Here is a 23,818-nt window from a genome sequence, read left to right as displayed (position 1 = left end):
TTTTGGGGATACAACCCTTCTTCAGATTACACAGTACCGACATCTCAAGAAGTGGTGGTATTCCCGAAACTCGTTATTTTGGATGTCTAATAATAAAAACAACCTCATTATATGGTAGCGCCAATGCCTGGTGATTTTTAAAATTTTTTTACTTTATTGAGAATACTGTTCTAGCGCCCCAGATCTGCGGAGTCCTTGAAGGCAGTATAACTGCGGCACTGGCAGCACTTTTCTACTTCTACACTACTGTAACAGTTTCGTCATACGGTGTTAACCCTTTGAGGCGCTCTGCTCTTTTTTTTTTACCAGCAATACATCTGACACAATAGTTTCTAGACATACACTGACTAATCACCAGAGGCTATACTATACAATGGTTATGTGAGGCAGCCTATCCCGAACAACGATATCTTAGTAAAAAAAAATATATATATTCATTTAGGTGGAAACTTTTTTTTTTTTAAACAGATACATTTTTATTAAAATTATTTGAGAAAATAACATTTCTACTGACTCACCTTAATGGCGATAGAGTTGTATGAATCTTATAAATGTTAAAAGGGTTTTCCCCAAAATTCAACCCCTGTAGACATATAAATGTCTTAGGCCCCGTGCACACGACCGTAAAAAAATGTCTAATCGCGGACCACAATACGGTCCGCAATTACGGATCGCCCGGTTCTATTGGCCGCAGACACCTTTCCGTAGCACTACGGAAAGGTGTCCGTGCCATAGAACCATGCCGGGAAATATGGAGCATGTCCTACTTTTCAGATTTTGTGGGCCGTGTTCCCATACTTTGTATGGGAGCACGGCATGAAAATGTGGCCCGCGGGTGTCGGCGGTCGGCCGTGTGCATGAGGCCTTAGATAGAGGATAGGGGATCCCCAGCTCAGGAGTGGCTATGACAGTTTTGGCCCAGCTATTTATTACATGGTTGCGCATTTACTGGGTTTACTTCCTTTAAAAAAAGGGTGGACTTCTCACAAAGTATTATCTTCTAAAAAAAATGCATTTAGTGGATTGTAGAGCCATTTACTGTTACATAGATTTTACCTGATAACAATTCTTACACTCAGTTTCTGGGATGGAGTGAGACTTTCATTCGGTATGTGTAAATCTAGATGAAGAAAAATTACAATTTTAGAAATCCTATTTTAGAAAGCCAATTTACACATAGCAATTTAGTTATTTAAAGTTCTTTTGGATGTGATTCAGTTATTGTGAACTACCAGTCATGTTTTTGCAGTGTTTATGTGGTGTTGTAGTTATGTAGTAGATTTTCTGATGTTTTAAAAAAAAAAAAAAAAATAAGATCTACAACGTAAAAATAAAAAATAAAAAAATGAAAGTGTGTGAATCTTAGCGAAGTAAAATCTAGTTATCCCTCATATTACAGAATCCTTAGTAGATGTCTACATATTGTGGTGCATTGTGCAAGTGGAGCGCCTGCATCTCTCCCCTGAGCAGTGTGTTCCACATTAATCAAGAGGGTTCACGCCCTAGGTTAGACCTAGCATTGTTTTTTCTTTCCGAATTAGAAAAGTGGTGGACAATACTGATAAAGCAGTGTCACTCTGTGCCACTCTAAAGCCGTGCCCCACTTTTCACAACACATTCCGCCCGGACGCCATATTTTAACATGTATTTACAAAGATAATTCCTCTCTTGTATCTTCTGCCAATAGACCTGAAAGTATCCGACATTGACACAGACCTCTGTAAAGCCAAATTCAGACGACCGTAGTATACGTCCGTGTGTTAAAACAACGGCCGTCACATGGATGCATGTATTTCAATGGGGCCGTTCACACGGCCTTTGTTTCAACAGACCGTGTGAAAGGTCCGTTGAAAAATAGAACATGTCTTATTTTCTTCAGTTTTTATGGATACCTCGATAGACTTAAGTCTATGAAAATACGTGAAACCGGGACCCGCACGGGTGCAACTCGGATGTGAAAAACGGACGTTTTTCACGACCGAGTTTGCACTCGTTCGTGTGAATCTGGCCTAAGGCCTTATTCACACAAACGTGTTAAACGTCCGTGTGACGGCTGTTGAAACAACGGCAGTCACACGGACCTATATAATTCAATGTGGCCGTTCACACGGCCGTTGTTTCAACGGACCGTGTGAAGGGTCCGTGAGAAAATAGGGCATGTCCTATTTTTTCACGCTTCACGCATCCCTCCATAGACTCTAGTCTGTGGAGGATGCGTGATATCGTGTCCCACAGCGCAGCGCACGGCTGCACCTCGGACGTGAAACACGGCCCATGTGGATCTAGCCTAAAAGTTAGAAAATAACTGAAATGTTGCATTCTTTGGAAGGGAGTTAAAGAGGATTTCAGGATGCAGGGGCTACATGACTAGTAGTAATAAACAAGGGTAAATGCTGCCGCTGGAGTTATCCTATAAAAAAATTCTGAAGATTTAAACAAAAAAAATTAGCTTTGAATTTACCTTTATATTCAGACCGTTCAAAAACACAGTTGGAAGGAATGTCATAAATGTGGGATATATATTTCTCTAATAATTCTCCATACGCTGCAGGAAAACAAAAGTAATGCAAGTGAGCAGTTTGTTAATAGCACATATAGTACAACATATAAATGTTCAACCTCTCCTCAGCCTCGGCCTACAATACAAAATCACAGTCCTTACCCTCTATTACTTTGAGCTTTCACCTGCACCAACGTGAGTATCTTTCCATATACTTTACTTTTATTTAGGCATTAATTGTGGAATGTTTAAAAACATTTTATAATTTATTTTTTTATACTATCTGGTGGTATTGTGTACGTTTAAAAGGCCCCATCTGGCATTAGATGAATTGTGGCCGGTTGGCAAGGGACTGCTTTGCTGACTGGGCATTTGATAACTACTCTGGTGCTACTAATGGTCTTATTGGGCACAAACACTAAGATTTACCATAGATAAGAGGTTTTGTCACCAGATCTTGCATATTTAACGTCTATGATAATAGTCTGAAAGTCCCCTTATGTCTCCTAAAACTGCAGTTTGGATTTTTACAGTGTGATCCTTTATTCTCCATATAACAGGCAAGTTGAGCCAAGGATAGCCGTCAGGTGTATGACCATTTTGCTAACAGTCATTTTATGTGTATGGTCAGTTAAAGGCTAACTAAGCTTTCAACAAACTGCTTAGTTTATGTAAGGCTTTTCTCAGAAAGCCGCTGTAGCGGTGTACGGGCTCATAGGCTTTCAATTGAGTCTGTACACCAACTGCTCGGCTTTCCGAGAAAAAACAAACAGAAAGCAAGCAGCTCAGCGCTCACACGAGCGCTTCTGCCGCTTCGTTTTAGCGATTGGTGGGGGTCTCAGTGCTTGGACCCCACCGATCAAAACTTATGACCGGTCACTATGACATGTCAGAAGTTTGTTGAATATTTAATTACCCTTTAAAGGCTATGTACACCTTTGCATGGCAATTATTTTTTTTAGTAAACAGGTCAGTCATTGTGTTTGGTGTAACTTTATAAAAAGTTTTTATAAAAAATAAATTTTACTTCTTTAGATACAGCTGCTTTGTACCCTATATAGAGAGCAGCTGTATCATTCGCTATTACCTGAATCTGTCAGTGCCGTGGACCGGACAGGTTCAGGGTCAGTGGGTCCTGCGTGTCTGACAAGCAGGATCCTCCTGTAATCTATCACATCTAAGTTCATAAGGTAGATGTGATAGATTACAGGTGGATCCTGCATGTCAGAGACGCTCAGGACCCGCTTTCACTGAACCAGTCAGTCCCACGGACCTGACGGGAACAGGACTTAGCGAAAGATACAGCTTCTATGTATAGAGAATACAGAGCAGCTGTATCTCAAAAATTAAAACAAATTTTTTATAAAAAAAACGAATTAAAAAGTTATACCAAACACACTGACTGGCCTGTTTATTAAAAAAAATAAAATAAAAAATGCCCTTCAAAAGGTTTACATAGCCTTTAAGGTCTTTTGATAGCATTCATTCAATGCAACTATATCTTTGTCTTGACCTCCTATGAGATCTACTATAGATAATAAAACATACAGCACTCACCTGATCCTCTTAATACTCCAGGCTTGGTTTTAATGGTTTTACAGAACAGTTTCTTACAATTCTCTAGCCAAGTTACCCTTTGGTCCGTGCCTCCAGATGAGAGAAACTTCATGAGCTCATGGTCTAGGAGAAGAAGTACACCAATAAGTTAGGGTGGCTTTACACACCTTGATAACACGTACAGTTCGTACATTTTTGACTAATTTTGATTAGTCTTAACGTCGATAATCAAAATCGCAAATCATTAGGTTTGCTAAAAAGGTAAGATTAGCAAATCGCTGTCTGTAAATGTACTCGCTGGATGACCTTAGTCATTACATCAATACATGGAGGTCACTTTTCATTGACAGGGTTCTCACACATTGCTCACACGTTATAAAATGCAGCTCATCCGGAAGTGCTGCAAGGACAAGCCTGCGTACAATGAGTTCTATGGAAGCCATATGAACAGACGAGCCTGCAGCCATTATTACTGCTCCCTTCTTGCTTCTGCATTTTGTGGCTACATTCAGCCTCAAAATTATAATGCAAAATAGTGTAAAACCTAACATAACATAATCTGTGCAGAACAACTTTAAGTACACGGTGATGTTTTAATAGTGATATCTTACTACCCACCTTGTTTAGGGTCCTCAGTTCCAGAAACCTCTGGTATATAGCACTTTGGTAAAGGATAGGATGAAAACATTGACCAAGGATACGGATCGTTACCCTACACAAAGAAATCACAGATAGGGCGGATTAATAAAAAGATTTCCAAACTAATATTTAGAAAATGAAAATATATAATAATAGCGTCAGCATGTGCTTTCTGCAATGCTATAGTAGCATTGGATGTTCCTGCAGCAGCAGTACATCCGAAAACAATGTGGCTTATCTTTCAACTGCGGTAGCGTCACATAACATTATGACAGAACTATTCTTCTGATGTGATCTGATTTTCAGACTAAAGGAGTTTTACACTCAGTGATTATCTTGCAGACGAGCACTCATATAACACTCGTTGCCGATAATTGCCCTCAAACGCTCAATCATCTGCTGGTCATAAAAAAGTAAAATATTATCGTTGTCGGCAGCACATCTCCCTGTGTAAACAGGGAGATGCGCTGCCGACATGACGATAATGTATGGGGGACGAGCGATCAGAATAATGACCGCTCGTCCCCATCCATAGCGCCTGGTGACAGGAGCAAACAAGCGCCGATCAACAATGTCTCGTTGATCGGCCGCTTATCGGCCGGTGTAAAAGGCCCTTAAAGCTGATAGCAATCACATCTAAATTCTGAACTTAGATGTGATCATTATCAGCTGGATCCCGTGTGTCAGAGACATGCAGTCACATGGGATGAAACGCCATCCCAGGAGGCAGGCCTGGAGGAAGAAATACAGATTTCTGGGTAAGTATAAGATTTTTTTCCCCCACAGCAATAAATGCAACAACTGCTATTTGTTGCGGGTTTTACCTCCCCATTAAATTTAATGGGGAAAACCCGGAACAAATAAGCAGCGTTTACGCAAATTGACATGCTGCGGAATAAAACTCTGCACTGCATGTTGATTATGGAGCGTTTTCTTCCACTGACTATTTCCACAGCACGTGGATGAGATTAGTTCTATCTCATCCACTTTGCTGCTACTGTATTATGCTGCAGATTTTCCGTAACTAATTCCATTGCGGAAATTCTGCAGTATTTATGCAACATGTGAACTGACCCTAAAAACTTTTCATTTTTATATTATTTCCACTTAATTGCAGTCTGCAGCGTGTTTTGTAATTCGCATGATCCCATATACGGACAGTGACTTGAGGGGCTCTCTCTAGGAGCGGAATCCCTGGACGTTTTTTCCAAAAAAACGGCTGTGTGAATACAGCCATAGAACTACATTGTTCTGAAAAAGGCCGTGCGTCGGCTGTTAAAAAAAACGTCATGTGAATGTAGCCTAAGATAAAAGTTAGTTCTCACTGTTCACATTTTACTTATTTTAAAAGATGACCCCAGATTTCCTTAAAGGGGATCAGTCATGTATACATGTAGATACACGGCAGCCATCAATAACTGATGAGAGCGTCGGGGGGAGTGCTACCCACAAAAATACAGTGGACTAATAACTAGGATTCCGCTGTATTCTTTGTTAGCTGCTATTAGCTTAAAAAGGCACAATATTTTTGTTTAGTTTGAGCTAATAGTAGAGCAGACAGCTCCCTGTGATATGCTGGCCTCAAACTGGGCAGCATAGCATGGTGACAGATCCGTTTTAATGCCTTTACATTTGCTGATTTTCCATGATAAAAAGACTTGGTATTATATTAATAAGAAGTATTATATTAGTACTTATTCTAACAATCAATGAGGCACAAATGTATTAAAGCATAGATCCTCACCTGAAGCAACACCCTCGGGGGTAAAACTCGCTCATGTGGTCCTCCAATTACATTCATCCGTACCAGAATATGGTTTCTCTCCACAGACAGACCATCAATAATGATATTCCTGCAAATGCATGCAAATATTACCAGTAAACAAGTTAGGCCTCATGCACACGACCGTAAAAACTCCCGTTATTACGGGTCGTAATTACGACCCGTAATAACGGGCTCATAGACTTCTATTGGCGACGGGTGCCTTCCCGTTTTCTCACGGGAAGGTGCCCGTGCCGTTGAAAAAGATAGAACATGTCCTATTTCAGGCCGTAATAACGGCACGGACAGTCCATAGAAGTCTATGGAGCTCTCGTAATGACGGGTGGCTACATGTGTGCACCCGTCATTACGGCAGCGTTGCTAAGCGACGTCAGTAAATAGTCACTGTCCAGGGAGCTGAAAGAGTTAACTGATCGGCAGTAACTCTTTCAGCACCCTGGACAGTGACTACCGATCAGTATAAACCTGTAAAAAATAAAAGACTTTCATACTTACCGACAACTTCCTGCTTCCTCCAGTCCGGTCTCCCGCCCGTTGCCTTGGTGACGCGTCTCTCTCGACATCCGGCCCGACGTCCTGGATGACGTTTCAGGCCATGTGATCGCTGCAGCCAATCACAGGTCAATCACAGGCTGCAGCGGTCACATGGACTGCCGCGTCATCCAGGGATGTCGGGCTGGATGTGAAGAGAGGGACGCGTCACCAAGACAACGGCCGGGTAAGTATGAATTTCTTTAACTTTTATTACAGAAAAGGCTGTCCCTTCTCTCTATCCTGCACTGATAGAGAGAAGGGGCTGCCGATTAGTGCAGTGCTATTTTGCCGCCAAAAACGTGCTCGTAAATACGGGTGGAATACGTGTGACACCGGACCCATATTTACGGGCACGGTTCGTAAATACTGGTGCAAAACGGGTGGAATACGTGTGACACCGGACCCGTATTTACGCCAGTATTTACGGGTGGGAAAAAATACGGTCGTGTGCATGTAATTATTATTAGTGGTTTTCTCAGATTGAATATATTAGGGCCTGTTCACATCAGCGTTCGGTTTCCATTGATGGGTTTCCGTCAGACCTTTCTGTCGGAGGAACCCAAGGTTGTTTGCATTACCATTGATTTCAAATAGTCAAATTTCAAATGTTAAATAGTCGACTGCGCTATTGATCCTGTCCAAAAAAATGGAAACCTTACGGAACGGAGACAAACAGAAACCATTAGCAACGGAAGCATTACCCCTGAAATCAATGGTAATGCAAACGAAAGCTATGGTTTCCGTTTGCCTTTTCGTTGATGGGTTCGTCCGACGGAAAGGTCTGACGGAACCCATCAACTGAATCCGGACACTGATGTGAACACAGCCTAACCAGACAGTCCTGCATCTTTTACTAGCTCTGTCACGTTTAGCCATGCCCTCGCAAACAAACTCTCAAGGGTGAACAGCATCCCCCTCTCCTGATAAAGGGTTGTCCAATTGTAAAAAAAAAAAAATGTTGCTTATGAATATGTGTTCAAATAACAAAATAGATAATACTTAGGCCTCATGCACACGACCGTAGCCATGCGCAGAGCCGTGATTTCCTGGTGACACCCGCGAGCCGTCCGCAAATCGCGGGCCGTGCACATGGCCTTTATTTTCAATGAGCCCGGACCGCAGAACACGGCCGTAATAAGGCATGTCAGTTCTTTCTGCGGTCCGGGCTCCAGGGCCATGCACGGACCGTGTGCATGTCCCCATAGGAATGAATGGGGCCGCAATTCTCCCGTGGATTTTCGGGGGCATTGCGGCCGCAAAAGCACGTTCGTGTGCATGGGGCCTTACAGGTTAAAGAGGACCTGTCAGATTTCCTGACATGTCTGTTTTAGTGTTGTCCATAAAATAACAATTGTCAAGCATCTTTTCTTTTATCTCTGCATTGTGCCGTCCCTCTGTTATTCCTCCTAGAAACTTATAAATATATTGACAACTGGGTGTTACCATTCCACTTGTTGAAGGGGTGTTTTCCTACACAGTCTCAGACTGTGCGCACTGATTGGACAATGTCAGGCTGTGTGTGTATGCACACACACACACACACACACACTAAATGGTAACGCCCAGTTGTCAATTTATTCCAAATTTTTTAGGAGGAACAACAGAGGAATGGTACAACGCAAAAAAGTTTTAAGAAAAGATGCTCCAGAATTATTACTTTATTGGGAATACAATTATTTACTAAAACAGATATGTCACGAGAGGTGACAGGTGCCCTTTTACTCCCCTAATTTCCAGAGTAGATGCTCCCGTGATACCCCGCTGGTCTCTGTTTACATTGCAGCAGTGACGTTGTGCCGTACTAGTGCTAGGAAATACAGCACGTGACCACTCAGGCCAACAATTGGCTGCATGCGTCACATGCCACTATAGCACATCATCACTGCTAAGAGGTCAACAGAGACTGGCGGAGGACCACGGAAGCATCGGTGCTGGTGCAGCAGGGCATTTAATGGGCATTGTTATTTTAACACATTTTCAGCAGCAAAAAGTTTTTTTCGAATTTTTTAATAAGACAGTCCCTTTCCATATGTTTTTTTAGGGCATAAGGCCATCAAAGAGGGGGGCCCCCCTGCTTATAAAGAGCAGATCTCAATGTGGCAGACTCAGCCCACCTACCTATAAAATAGTTGGCCAGTCATTTGAAACATATGTTCAGCCACAACTTCTTCCATCAAACAGCCGATACAGTTTCAGAAGCCGGACCCGTGAGTCGACGGGTCCAGCTTCATTTGAGAAAGGGATTGTCTTGATGAAACAACTGCCCTAATTTACCAATTTACACATCTTATTCAATAGATATTTTTTTTCCCTGCCACTTACTGTGAACCTGTAGAAGAATCTGTAATGTTTTCCCTCTGGGCATTAAAAAGCATCTCACATACTTTGTACTGGGATTCCAGAAGTAACAGAGTATCAAGATTACAGCACAAGACATTCAATAATCTGAAAATGGAACAAAATGATAAATGGGTATCACACCCAATGCCACTTTATGTTATTATAGCCATTGCAACTTTTTATATGTTTCATAGCAGGACACCAGCACAGGCATACAGTAATACTTCAAACATTTTGCTTTTCGGATTGATGTAGAACAAGGTTATTATATAACATATATTATATCATATACAGATGTAAAGTTCTACTTTATGTTAATTATCTGGTATAAATGGCAAGCCCTGTGATTGGTAGATCAGCTGAGAAGGAAATGGTCATTTAGATCGCCCTCGTAGGGCCACGTATCCCCTTTAGGTCCAGGAAAGGCGGCTGTGTTTAATCTGTGCAATAGCAGCCACTATCTTACTGTTATTAGGACTTCTAATAGATAAGTCTAAATGAAAGAAATCTGCCTGGTGATGCGTTCTTATTAAACCACAAAATGTATTTCTATCTGCAAAATACAACATCGCTGTATAATATCCTATCATGACTGCCAGACATATGCAAAAACAAGTCCAAAACAACATTTACCATTACCTTAATCCGAAAATGTGTGACTGGTCATAGTTGAATAATGAATTAATTTTAGCAACCGAATTTACAATGACAAGCCGATCAAATACATCCTTGAAGACAAAAAAAGAGACAGTGTAACATTTCATTTCTTCTCTTGTAGCTCGATTATAAGTCCAAATACAGACATACATTAATGCATTGATTAACCCCTTAGTGGCCAGCCTATTTTAGGCCCTAATGACCAAGCTATTTTATTCGTTTTTCTATAGTCGCATTCAAAGAGCTATAACTTTTTTTATTTTTCCGTCGACATAGCTGTATGAGGACTTGTTTTTTGCGGGATTAGTTGTACTTTTTAATGGCACCATTTTGGGGTACATATCATTTTTTGATTAACTTTTATTAACTTTTTGGGGGGGGGAGTAGGAAAAAAAACATGAAATTCCGCCATTGTTCTATGCATTTTAAATTGACACCGTTTACTGTGCGGCGTAAATAACACGTTACCTTTATTCTATGGGTCGGTACGATTGTGACGATACCACATATGTAGAGGTTTTTTATGTTTTACGACAATAAAAACACTTTTGAACTAAAATTATTTGTTTTTGCATCGTCGCTTTCCAAGATCTGTAATTTTTTTTATTTTTTCATCAATGTGTAATTTTTTTGGGCTTGTTTTTTGCGGGACGAGACGTAGTTTTGATTGGTACTGTTTTGGGGTACATGGGACTTACTGATTAACTTTTATTATGACTTTTTTGGGGGGGCAATGTAAAAATAGCAATTTTGCCATTGTTTTTTGCGTTTTGTTTTACGGTGTTCACCTTGTGGTTTAAATTACATATTAACTTTATTGTTTGTGACATTACGGTGTACTTTTATTTATTTTTACACTTTTACTAAATAAAACCACTTTTTATGGAAAAAAAATTGATTTCTTTTTTTTACTGTAATTTTTATTAATAACTTATTTCACATTGCTTACTTATTTTATTAGCCCCACTCGGGGACTTTACTCTGAGATCTTTAGATCGCTGCTATAATGCTTTGGTATACTTAGTATACCAAAGCATTATTGCCTGTCAGTGTAAGGGTATGTACACACACACTAATTACGTCCGTAAGTGACGGACGTATTTCGGCCGCAAGTAGTGGACCGAACTCAGTGCAGGGAGCCGGGCTCCTAGCATCATACATATGTACGATGCTAGGAGTCCCTGCCTCTCCGTGGAACTACTGTCCCGTACTGAAAACATGATTACAGTACGGGACAGTTGTCCTGCAGCGAGGCAGGGAATCCTAGCATCGTATATAACTATGATGCTAGGAGCCCGGCTCCCTGCACTGTGTTCGGTCCGGTACTTGCGGCCGAAATACGTCCGTAACTTACGGACGTAATTAGTGTGTGTGCACATACCCTAAATCTGACAGGCAATCTATTAGGCCCCATGCACACGACTGTATTTTTTCCCTCCCGTAAATACGGGTCCGTTGTCACACGTTTTTAACCCGTATTTAACCCGTATTTATGGACCCGTGCCCGTAGATACGGGTCCATTGTCATCCGTATTCCACCCGTATTCACGGACCCGTAAAAAAAGGGGGCTGGAAATGATGTCACATGATCGCTCAGACGCCATTATCTCTGCTTCTCTTTATTCAAAAATTGAAATCCGCTCACCTAGCAACGCTCCCGTAATTATGGGTGCACACACGTAGCCACCCGTAATTACGGGAGCTCCATAGACTTCTATGGGCCTGCCCGTGCCGTAATTACAGCCTGAAATATTTTTCAACAGCCCGGGCACCTTCCCGTATGCAAACCCGTGGCCAATAGAAGCCTATGAGCCCATAATTACGGGCCGTAATTACGGTCATGTGCATGGGGCCTCCGGCACATCCTAATAGGCATATGTCCAGGGCAGACCTGGGGGCTTTTATCAGGCCCCCGGCTGCTATGGAACCCTATCGGAGGCCCGCGATTGCATTTGCGGGTCGCCGATGGGTGAGAGAGGGAGCTCCCTCCCTCTGTAAACGATTTAAATGCCGCGATCGCTATTGATCGTAGCATTTAACAGTCGTTGGAGCAGGAGTCCGGCTGTCATCAGACAGCCGAGCCCTGGCTCCAGCCTGCACGGGACACCCGTGTAGGGCTTAGACTGGGCCGCCGCGGCGGCCTAGCCTAAAGCCCCTTAGTGACCGCTGTGAAAAGGCGTATTGGTGGTCACTAAGGGGTTAAAGAGCTCCATGGCAATTCCATGTTTTCTATGACAGAATAATTATCAGAGTGGACATTGATAAATTGACATTTCTGCAAACTATTCTTACTCACAACAAAAGATGTGGGGACTTCACGGAGAGAGTACTCGTCTTTTGATGGCAAATCTTGCTTCCCTAGTAGCTCATATACAGCATGATATGATGACAGTAAGTTCATCAGGGCTAGAAAAGACTACATTGGGAAAAAAAATCTGAAATCTATATACTTTTATATATGTGACATGGTTAAGTATTCTGTTCAGTCATAACATTAAAACCACCTGCCTAATATTGTGTAGATCCCACTTGTGCCTCCTAAACAGCTCTGACCCGTTGAGGCATGAGCTCCACAAGATCAATGAAGGTGTCCTGTGGTATCCAAAGTTTCCCAGTAGAACATTGACCAGAGCATTACACAGCCTCTGCTGGCTTGCTTTCTTCCCACAGTGAATCCTGGTGCCATCTACTCCCCAGTTAAGTGGCACACACGCACCCGGCCGTCCACTTGATGCAAGAGAAAACGTGATTCATCCGACCAGGCAACCTTCTTCCATTGCTCCAAGGTCCAGTTCTGATGCTCACGTGCCCATTGTAGGCGCTTTTGCAAGTGGATGGGGCACTTTGACGGGTCTGCGGCTATGCGGCCCCAAATACAGCTGACTGCAACACACTGTGGGTTCTGACACCTTTTTATCATAGCCAGGAATAATTTTTTCAGCTATTTTTTCTACAGCAGATCTTCTGTGGGATCAGATGGGATAGCCTTCACTCTGCACACACATCAATGAGCTTTGGGCGCCCCTAATCACGTCCCCGGTTCGCCTTCCTTGGACACTCTTGGTAGGTACTGACCACTGAATACCAGAAACACCCCACAAGACCTGCCATTTTGGAAATGCTCTGTCCCAGTCATCACAATTTGGTCTTTGTTAAAGTCGCTTTGTTAAAAGGCCCATTCTTCCAGCTTCCAACACATCAACATTTATGAACGGACTGTACACTTGCTGACTAACATAACCCCCCCCCCTTGACAGGTGCCATTGTTACGAGAGTAAATGTTATTCACGTCACCTAAAATACAATAGCAAAAGAATATATATACCTGTAATAAATTTAAATTGTAGCAAATAATTATACAGTGTATGGGGGACTTAGAATGTTCTGTATTTATTTTATGACTAGATACTTCCTTCAAGCTGTATGTAGACATGTTCCATACATATAAATGTAAATTCGGTCAATACAAGTCATAGACAGCTCTATAGAGATAGGTACCCTAGTGGTGCAAACACAAGGATATGTAAGCAGGAATAGCGGATCGGAGCTCTGTAATAAAGTAAGGGACTGCTATAGCCTTAAAGTGTAGCTAAACGTTTGAGAAACTTCTGACATGTCATAGTGAATGTATCGGTGTACGGACTCAACAGAAAATCTATGAGCCCGTACTCCGATGCATCGGCTTTCCGGAAAAAGCTGAACAGACACAAAGCAGCTGAGCGCTCACACGAGCACTTCAGCTGCTTCGTTCTAGTGATTGGTGGGGGTCTCAGTGCTCGGACCCCACCAATCCAAACTTCTGACATGTCACTATGACATGTCAGAAGTTTGTCAGATGTTTAGCTACACTTTAAGTGCTTTGTATTAGGAAAATGCCTCACATCATTTATGCTGCTGGTACCATAGGTAAACTTTTTTATGCAGGTGCAAGGAATGAATGCAGCAAGACCCCTAGAAATCAGTAGATGTATGGAGGAGCAACTTTTATTATTTTTGGTTTGTCATGTCTTTTCAAAGTGCACATTTACCTTCTGGCAGCTCCTGTCTATAGGATCCACAGGAGTGGGTTTGGGATGAATAACCCTGACATCTACTCGTCCACATTCAAGGGCAGCCCACAACTCCGTGACAAAAGCCTGGATAAAGCCTGCAAGAAGTGTTTGCAAAATTATTTAGTGACCAAAACCAGACATTGTCAGCATTGCTTCAAATAAGGGCATCTGTAAAGTGTCCATAAAGGGGAATACAGGAGTGCTTGCTGTACAGCCTCCCAAACCAAAGTTTAGGATCCTTCTAAAAAAGGATGTGAAGGTGGATTTAAAAGCGATTTAACCGTTCATCGACAAATTATAGATGCCCCTTTTCAGAAAGGTTGTACACTTTGGGGTAACCTATGGGGAAACCGGGCATCAAGTGTTCAATTCCCCTGCAGCGCAACCACAGGGAAAACAAAGCATTACACTGTTCCCATTTAAATCAATTGGCCATCTATTTACGCTGGGCCGTCTGTGTGCTGAGTCCTCTAGATCTAAACATGCTCTTTTTAGCTGCTCTCCATTCTGGCTAACAGATGAGAGTCCTAAACAGAGTTCCCCCTTTATTAGTGTTATATTAGGAATTCCCTAATAGGATATTTTCAAATGGGTTTTCTAAAGCCTCAATGTCTCATGTCCCAAGTTTTGTGGTTTTTCGGATTGTGATATAGGGTTGAATAGAGTTTAGATCTAAAAACAGTAATTTTTCTAATTCCATTTCAGTTTCGCTTGGAATTATGTGTCAATAGTGACATTACATCTCACTGCATCGATTGGCGACAATGGATGTCACAACATCATGCAGGGTTTTTTTTTTTAAATTTAAAAGTGTAGGGTATCTTGTGGACTTGGGGTGGGGGGCAATGTGGAATTAAAAAGTTTGATATTTTTATGGATCAAAGAAAACCACATTAAATAGGTCAATCTTTTAGCACTAGGTTCACATTTCTGTACTCATCAATTTCATAATATATCCTTATAGGGATCTGAGCTCTTTTTTTCTGATGCACAGATTAAATTACCAAACCATATCCAAACCAATCAGAATATTACCTGACTTTCGCAGGGCTACTGCACCAGGAGCTGTTGCTGCTACCTGTGTAACCAAAACTCCATAGCCAAATTTTTCACTTCTGTTAACCTGCAAAAAATTAAACAATATATGTATTCAAGAGCTGTGAGAATACTAGGCAGGTAATTTATATTAAAGCACCCAAAAATACCTAAAGCAGACAATATTCAGTTAGGTTTTTCAAAATGATATGTAATTCACTAATGCTATGTAATGCTGAACTTTTAAATCTAATCCATAAGGGCGTAGATATGATCAGTGACTGCAGCTTAGCTGCAAAGTCTGATAAGAAGAGTCTGCCTCCTAGTTCCTCACATTTGAAGCTCTGCTTGTTAAGATACAATTTTTTCCCTTAAAGGGTAACTAAACGTTGAACAAACTTCTGACATGTCATAGTGACATGTCAGAAGATTTGATTGGTGGGGGTCCGAGCACGGAGACTCCCACCGATCGCGAAAACGAAGCGGCAGAAGCACTTGTGCTAACCCCTTAACGACCAGTCCATTTTGTGCGTTACTGACCAAGGATTATTTTTTGTTTTTTCACGGCCGCATTCCAACAGTCGTAACTTTTTTTTTATTCTGTCGACATAGCCGTATAAGAGCTTGTTTTTTGCGGGACGAGTTGTGATTTGCATTTGCACCATTTTTAGATGTATATAATACATCGATTAACTTTTATTAACTTTATTTTAGGAGAGAATTGAAAATAAGCAGCTATTCCAGCATTGCTTTTCATGTTATAAATTTATGCTGTTTACTGTGCAGCATAAATAACATGTTACCTTTATTCTATGGGTCAGCACGATTACAGTGATACCGAATATGTAAAGATTTTATATGTTTTCCTACGTTTGCACAAAAAAACTTTTTAGAAAAAATGTACTTGTTTTTGCATTGCTGCATTCCAAGAGCCGTAACTTCTTTATTTTTCCGTCAATGTGGCCGTATGTGGGCTTGATTTTTGTGGGGCAAGGTGTAGTTTTCATTAGTACTATTATGGGGTAGACGGGACTTATTGATTAACTTTTATTATTTATGGGGGGAATGGGAGAAAAAAAAAATTTTTGCCATTGTTTTATTATTTTTTTTTTGGACGGGACGCCGTTCATCCGGGGGTTTAATTAATGTGTTAAATTTAGTGTTCGAGTTGTTACAATCGCGGCGATACCTTATATGTGTGTGTCTTATTTGTTTTGACACTTTTGCTAAATGGGAAAAAAAGTTTTATTTTATTTTTACTGTATGTTATTTATTTTTTTCAGAAACTTTATTTAACTATTTAATTTTTTTTTTCGTCCCACTAGGGGACTTTATTTTGTGATCTTTAGATCGCAGATATAAGGTTTTGGTATACTTAATATACCAAAGCATTATTGCCTGTCAGTGTAAAACTGACAGGCAATCTATTAGGCCATGTCCCTGGCATGGCCTAATAGGCAGTTGCTGAAGACAGACCTGGGGGACTGTGTTAGGCCCCGGGCTGCCATGGAAACCTAACAAGGCCCCGCAATTTTTTTGCGGGGCCAGAGATGGGGTGACAGAGGGAGCTCCCTCTCTCTGTCAAACACATTAGATGCCGCTGTCGCTATTGACAGCAGCATCTAATGGGTTAAACTGCCGGAATCAGCGTGCACTTCGATTCCGTCAGTTGGGGCAGGAGCCAGGCTGTGTATAACAGCCGTGCTCCTGCCGCTGATCGCGTGGGTACAGTGTCAGTACCCGCGCCATCACAGGACGGATATATCCGTCCTTATGCGGGAACTAGCTCCTACATAGGACAGATATATCAGTCCTTCGTCGTTAAGGTGTTAATCTAAAACATAAGCTTTATTGGATTTGTTTGAAACTATACAAAAAAATAAACGCCCTGGTGTGAAAGTGTTTAAAATACAATTCTGACCAGAGTTAGAGTCTCAGGACTGTATCCACTAGTGTCACTTTCTTTTTGTGTGCACCAGGGACCGACTAGCATCTATACAATTCCCACACTAGCCTGGACCCTGATCACAAGTCCTCTTGTTTGTGTGGGAGTTGAAGTCCTTTCCTCTGTATATGTTGGAGGCTGCTTGTTTGCTCTGAGAAGAGCGGCCTCCAAACTCAGAGCTTCTATACTATTCTGGCAGATAGTCCCTATATTAATTTCACTGCTCCAACATGGAGCCTTTTTTTACTGGCTCTTCAGGGAGCAAACTGTCAGCATAATGGGACAGTTTTGATAATGGCAGTGGAAGCAGGATACGGGAACACAGGGAGCAGGATAGAACTAAGGACCATTTGCTTAACGAACATGGGTAGACATAACAACGCTAAGGCAAGGAGTGAAAGGGCGGAGCCCTTTTATAGACCAGGGTGATCTGGGGATTGGTTAGGGAACTTTTAGAATGCAAGCGCTGGCCCTTTAAGGTCGGGGACAAGCGCGCACCTTAGAACCCAGTCCAGGGCAGGACGGCCACGCGAGCTGGTGTCTCTGAGGAGGGAGATGCTGGCAAGAGCCCGAGAGTCTACGGTCGCAGCCCTCTGACAGTGAGGGGCATTCCACGACCGCAGCCGTTAAACAGGTCTAAGACACCCTATGGATTCAGGAGCACCCTAATGAACTATGCCATAGAGAGGTAAGTATGTCGAAAGTAACAAATTGAAATAACTTCCTAACAGCCAACCAAATGAACAAGGCCTGTCTGAGAAGGGGGAGGCCCCCGGGATATGACCAGAGTACAGAACGGACACGAAATAGGACATGAAGAGGATGTATATTATCTGGAGAAAAAAAAGGTTGGACAATAAATAAATGCCCTACACTAATTCTCCCTTTTCCACCTACATAAATGTGTTAACTGAGAAGTCCAAGAATACCATTTCAGGTCAGACAGGCTGCTGTTTATAAGCACTAGTCCAGCACAATCTCAGTCACACGGCAGTATTCTGGTCAGTATTTATAAGCCAAAACCAGGAGTGGAGCATAAATCGAAAAAGTATAATGGAAAGATTGTCACTTCTTCCGAGTGTTTTGGACCCATTACTGGTTTTGGGTTCCAAATTTTCATCCACTGATAAAGAATACTGTTGTGTGAAAGTAGACTAGGTCAGCGCACAGAGCGTTGATTTCCATTAGAGGAAGGACAGGTTGGCAAGTAACTAAACTACCATTGAGAAAATGAATATTATCAGATCACTGCCACGTACAGTATATTCTGAGGCAAGTAAGCACATCAGTAAGTCTGTCCCTGGAAATCCACTTTCATTCCATTGGCAATGGACTGAATCCAATATTTGTTATCAAATGCTCTATTATGTTGTATATACCAAATAGTGGTGATCCCCGCATCGAAATCCACCTCTATTAGATAAAGCAGAGAGCCACAATCAGTCTTGCTCTCAGCTTTGGCGGACAGCAGTGTTTAAAATAGATACCTATTGATACAATTAGGAAACTTTTCTTTATGGGGAGGCAACGGGTAATGTTCGGGTGTTCCAGTATACTTCTGTATTTCGTTGTCCGTTCTTGAAGTTACGTACATGATACAAAAATTAGATTTCCTCTTATACACACATAAGAAGACTTGCTTTCCACTAGCCGTATTCAATCTAGGAGCACAGAAACATTGGCTCACATTTATCAATGTGTTTTAGGCCAGTTTTCAGCGAAAAATGCGCCTTTCCAAAAGACACATTTATAACGTGCAGTGAATTGGCAATTTTTTTTTTCAATCAATTTAATCAAATTGGTGCAAACCTTTTCTGCCTTCTCTACTTTAAGGGGAATAAAATTCTCCATTATTAGGTAGTGTGCGCCATTGTTTAAATCTAAATCTGCATCCACGTCAGTGTCATACATATAGACTATATGGCTAAACGTACATGGACACCTGACGATAACACCTGTACGAGCTCGTTGGACATCCTATTCCAAAACATTTTAAAAGGAAACTCTGCTCCCTGTTGCAGCTTAAACCACCTCCACTCGTGTGTCTGTAGGAATTTGTGCATTTATCGAGGTCAGACACTGATGTTGGATGAGAAGGTCTGGCTAGCAATCGGCACCAAGTTGAAAGCATATAATTGTCTTAAATGTCTTTGTATGATTTAGTATTAACATTACCCTTCACTGGAAGTAATAGGTTAAACCCTGAAAGCAGCTCTGAACAATCCCTCCTCCCCCAAATTTTACAGCACTGTGCATTCTGGTAGGAAGGGTTCTCCTGGTATCTGCCAAACCAAGATTCATCCATCAGACTGTGAGAGTGAAAGATGATTCATCGCTCCAGATACTAGTGGTGGCGTGCTTTACACCTCTTTATCCGACACTTGGCATTGTGCACGGTGATCTTAGGATTGTCTGCAGCTGCTCATTTCATGAAATTCGTGACGCACATTTATGAGGTCACTTCCAGTTTGGAACTTTGCAGCGAGGGATGCAACTGACAATAAGCGATTTCTACATGCCACGTGCTTCAGCATATGGCGGCCCCGCTGTTAATTTGTGTGGCCTACTATTTTGTGGCTGTGATGATTCCTTTACAATAATAGCACTTACAGTTGACCAGGGCAGATAGAGCATTTTCAGGTGGCATCCTATGACAGTGCCACATTTAAAGTATTTGAGCCCTTCAGTACGACCCATACTACTACCAATGTTTGTCTATGGAGATTTCATGGATGTGACTGAAACACCTGAACTCAATAATTAGCAGGGGGGGACCACATACTTTTAGCCATGCAGTGTACATGTGTATATATCTGCCAGTATTTAATCTGTGTACGATGTACGTAGTGATTGATGTGGAAAGTGATTTGGATCCACAAAGTGTACTTCGTTTTGTGTCCATAAACATGGTCACAAAACAAACATGAAGTGTTGTCATGAGGACAAAGTACAGGTATTGGGTCTATAATTTTAAGCCCTGATAACAATAAAGAAGAAAGTTTATATTCTGCTTAAATTTATAAACTTTTTTCCATATTTTTCATGTATTCTGATGAGACATTCTAACTGTAGTGTCAACCTACCTGTAGTTTCTTTGTAAATCTGCCAAACATATAATGTATGCACTCATTGATGGCTCCAGTTTGCTGGAGAAGGAGCAGTCCTCTTGGAGTAGAAGCAAAATTTAACAAGCTATCCAGTAAAGAATCCTCCCAAAGCATTCTAAGGCAAAAAGAAATGAGCACCAAAATCACTAAAACAAAACACAAGTGAGCTATAGTGCACCTGGGCAGGCAAGAAAGATGTATATAAGATAGGTGGACACGAATAAGTCCTGTTCCTTGGCTCTAACTATATCGATCACAAAAACTGAACCCTTTCACAACGGTGACAAACGGAAACCATTAGCAAATTATCCGTCACCGTTGAGATCAATGGTGATGCAAATGGAAGCTATGGTTTCCGTTTGCCTTTCCTTTGAGGGGTTCCCCCGACGGAAATCTCAGACGGAATCCCTCAATGGAAAGACACGGATTTAAACAGGCCCTAAGCAATCTTACTATACACTGTATTGGTGTATGCATGCTATAAAATAATCTTATGTTAGCTTTAGTTGCTGTTTCGTTAAAGGTGTTCCTATGTGTGTTCTGACTAAAGTCTTACTAATTTAAAGTGAAGGATCACCTTTATCAACCTTCTGACATGTCATAAAGAGCTTAAAACCCCCACTCACTGGATTGAGGGGGCTGATCGTGTGCTTTTCATCTGCAGCTCAACCTTGAGATTTCATAATCTTTAGCCTAGTATTATGATGAGGATTTTTGGGTGTATCTTTGAGCCATGTTATTGGTTGGGTATCTATTATAGTTGTATTGCCTTAATAGGAGCACAGCCAGCAAAGCTTGTAGATATGTAATCTTCTTGTTAAGTAGGATAAGCTAGACGCTCAGTAGACTGTCCAACGTACCATCATTTACTCATCAATAGAGGTTTAAGCTCCCTATTCTGTCTTCTGCAAGGTTTCATTGTCATGTCAGTGGGTGATTAAAATTAGAACATAGACTTACGTCCCCTGGGAATCCTGACTTCCAGAGGAAAGAGATGCAGCTCCTGCGACAGGCGTTGGAGTTCTTTCAGAAATGAAAATGGTCTGTAAATAAATAAAAGTAGTCAAATGTTGCCAAGTGATGATCTTCCGCAGAAACAAGACATTTTTTTTGTGAACTAAGGTTACTATAAAAGCACGCATTTGAGACAGCTTAGATCTCTTCCTCGTGTATTATGTGGTGCAGAAACTGGTATGTTATGAGATTGATAGGTGACAGCAAATTAACAAAACAATTGACAGATACGTGTAAAAAGAATACTCAAATTAAATATATATTATGCTTTATAATCTGATCCATTTGTCATGTAAGGAGAGGACAGTCTGAGGACAGTAAATCTCTGTCTTTTATCATCATGTCGCTATTAGGTCTAAAATTCTTTGCAGATTAATTCCTTAAAGGGGTTTTCTCATCAGAGACATTTATGACATATCCACAGGATATGTCATAAATGTCAGATAGATGTGAGTCCCACCTCAGGGACCCACAGCTATCTCTAGAACGGGGCCCCTTAAACCCTGTTCTACTGCTATGTGTTATAGCTGAAAAGTGTGAGCTACGCTGTTTCCGTAACTCCCATAGTAGTGAATGGCAGTTGTTGAAGCAGTGTAGCATGCGAGCTACGCTGTTTCTGTAACTACCATTCAGTTCTATGGGACTTACAGAAACAGCGTAGCTCAGCGAGCAACGCGGTTTCTTTAATTCGTGGTCGTAAATCACACTTTTCATCTAAAACACATAGCAGTAGAACGAGGCTTAGGGGGCCCCGTTCTAGAGATAGTTGCGGGTTCCAGAGGTGGGACCCTCATCTATCTGACATTTATGACATATCCTGTGAATATGTCATAAATGTCTCTGATGGGAAAACCCCTTTAATAGATCTCTAAAGCGATTGGAACTTTGTTTTTCTGATACAGAGCGCTTTATCCTTGCATAGACATGGATTTTAAATATAACATTCTAGCTGCCTGCAAGTCACCACTAGAGGGAGCTTCAATGTATAACAGTATGCAGTAAAGGGTCATCCCCATCATAGATATATATGGCATATTCACAGATTATGCCATAAATGTTTAATAGGCGTTTCAGGTTTTATTAGTTGTTTGTACGCCAATAGTTGACGTTTGGGAAATGTATTTCATGGTCTGTCATCTTTTCCTAATATTGGTAAAAGGTTTTTCACAGTTTTGCATAGCTTTGTCCAAACACCGGAGACTTTCTTAAAGGGAATCTGTTAGCAAACTGCTGACAGAGCCGTATAGGGGAGGGGCATTGTAAACATACTTTTCATCTATGTCCTGAGGTTGATGGACCAAGAAACCAACATTTGATTCCCCTGGCACGGTGGTCACAAGTGGTTACAAGCCATGAGCACCTCAACATCAAGTGCCCCTTGCAACCACATTGTTGGGGTAATTAAATATGGATTTCTCTCAACATTCATGACCGAGACCAAAGAGGTATGTTTACAATGCCCTCCCCTATATTTCTCATGTGTCCATCACATGAATATGGACAAAATTGTATCCACTGGAAGCAAACAATGAATGTTCCTACTAAATAACAAGCAGCAGAGATATTGAAAGCCGTAATAAATTAATACAGAAAGTATATTGGGAAATTTTTCTAACTTTCAACTAAGCAAAAATCAACCATAATTTGCTAAAAGTTGACTACCCCTTTTAGCCCAAAGGAAAAGCAATTTTTCAGCCATAGTTCCCTAGAGCTTTCCTCCACATGGTGCTTTTCTTCTCCTTAGTAGGATGATTCTTCTGGAGTTGAGGGTTTGCTGTGTAGTTATAGCTTTTGCCTGGAAGTCTAGTTTTAAGCTATACATTTGGGGCATTGAAATAAGTGTACAAATAAATGGGAATCAATTTTATCAAAGAAAGTGTTACGTATATTTTGTAAACGGTCACAGCTTTAACTTTGCAGTTGAGGAGTCAGGTGGGAGTTCTAGGCAGTTATGGTGGACTAAATTTAATTAACAGAGTAAGGTAAATTTGGTGAACAGGCTGAGATTTGGAAGTGCCCAGCCTGAAGGATGTAGTAATGGTAATGACATCCAGGGGTGGGCACAGTGGTTAAGCATAGGAGTGAGGATTTAGGGCTTGTGCACACGTAGTGGAATTGCTGCGTATTTTCCGTCCGAAATTGCGGATGCGCAGCAGAATACGGTAGCAGCAAAGTGGGTGAGATTTTACAAATCTCATCCACACGCTGCGTAAAATTTCCGACCAGAAATTCACCTGCGGTGGTATTTTTCGTACTGCAGCATGTCAATTCCTGCTGCAGAAAGTGGACTGAATTGCTGCGTTTTTCAGAGGAGATGTCACCATTTGGTAACATTAAGAAAAATGCAGCAAAATCCGCACTATCATCTGTAGTAAAAAAAAAACGCAGGAAATGGTGCGGTTTTTCTGCAGCGGAATGTCTGCTAGTTTCTGCGGAATTGCTGCAGAAATATTCTGCAGCAATTACGTTACGTGTGGACAAGCCCTTATTAGTAGGGTAATTGGTGCCCTTGAAGTGCACTGGCCCTGCTAGAATGGCATAGCCAGAGCGTGCCATCCCCTTTATTTCTGCCTGGCCAGGTGCTATGTCAGACAGCTGGGGATCTCACAGTATTTGTTAATTCCAATTGCATAACACTTCATCTGACTACTGTGA

The 23,818-nt window shown here is 41.5% G+C and overlaps 1 protein-coding gene across 2 annotated transcripts in view; it reads right to left on the bottom strand.

Moving 5' to 3' along the window:
- Positions 1-23,818, bottom strand: part of TBC1D32 (TBC1 domain family member 32) — a 66,993-nt gene that overhangs the window by 11,723 nt on the left and 31,452 nt on the right. For both annotated transcript variants that reach the window (XM_075853236.1, XM_075853237.1), the window contains 12 exons: positions 21,110-21,192; positions 20,126-20,264; positions 15,098-15,185; positions 14,039-14,157; positions 12,307-12,426; positions 9,993-10,081; positions 9,336-9,458; positions 6,441-6,549; positions 4,676-4,769; positions 4,058-4,180; positions 2,462-2,545; positions 1,057-1,120 (listed from right to left, as the gene is read on the bottom strand). In XM_075853236.1, coding sequence (XP_075709351.1) covers positions 1,057-1,120; positions 2,462-2,545; positions 4,058-4,180; positions 4,676-4,769; positions 6,441-6,549; positions 9,336-9,458; positions 9,993-10,081; positions 12,307-12,426; positions 14,039-14,157; positions 15,098-15,185; positions 20,126-20,264; positions 21,110-21,192 — 1,235 coding nt within the window. The remainder of the gene's footprint in view (positions 1-1,056; positions 1,121-2,461; positions 2,546-4,057; positions 4,181-4,675; positions 4,770-6,440; positions 6,550-9,335; positions 9,459-9,992; positions 10,082-12,306; positions 12,427-14,038; positions 14,158-15,097; positions 15,186-20,125; positions 20,265-21,109; positions 21,193-23,818) is intronic.

The sequence above is a fragment of the Rhinoderma darwinii genome, chromosome 2, assembly GCF_050947455.1.
Source record: "Rhinoderma darwinii isolate aRhiDar2 chromosome 2, aRhiDar2.hap1, whole genome shotgun sequence".
In the NCBI taxonomy this organism is placed as follows: Eukaryota; Metazoa; Chordata; class Amphibia; order Anura; family Rhinodermatidae; genus Rhinoderma; species Rhinoderma darwinii.
Note: the sequence above shows the minus strand (reverse complement) of the source record. Positions and strands in the feature narration are given on the sequence as shown.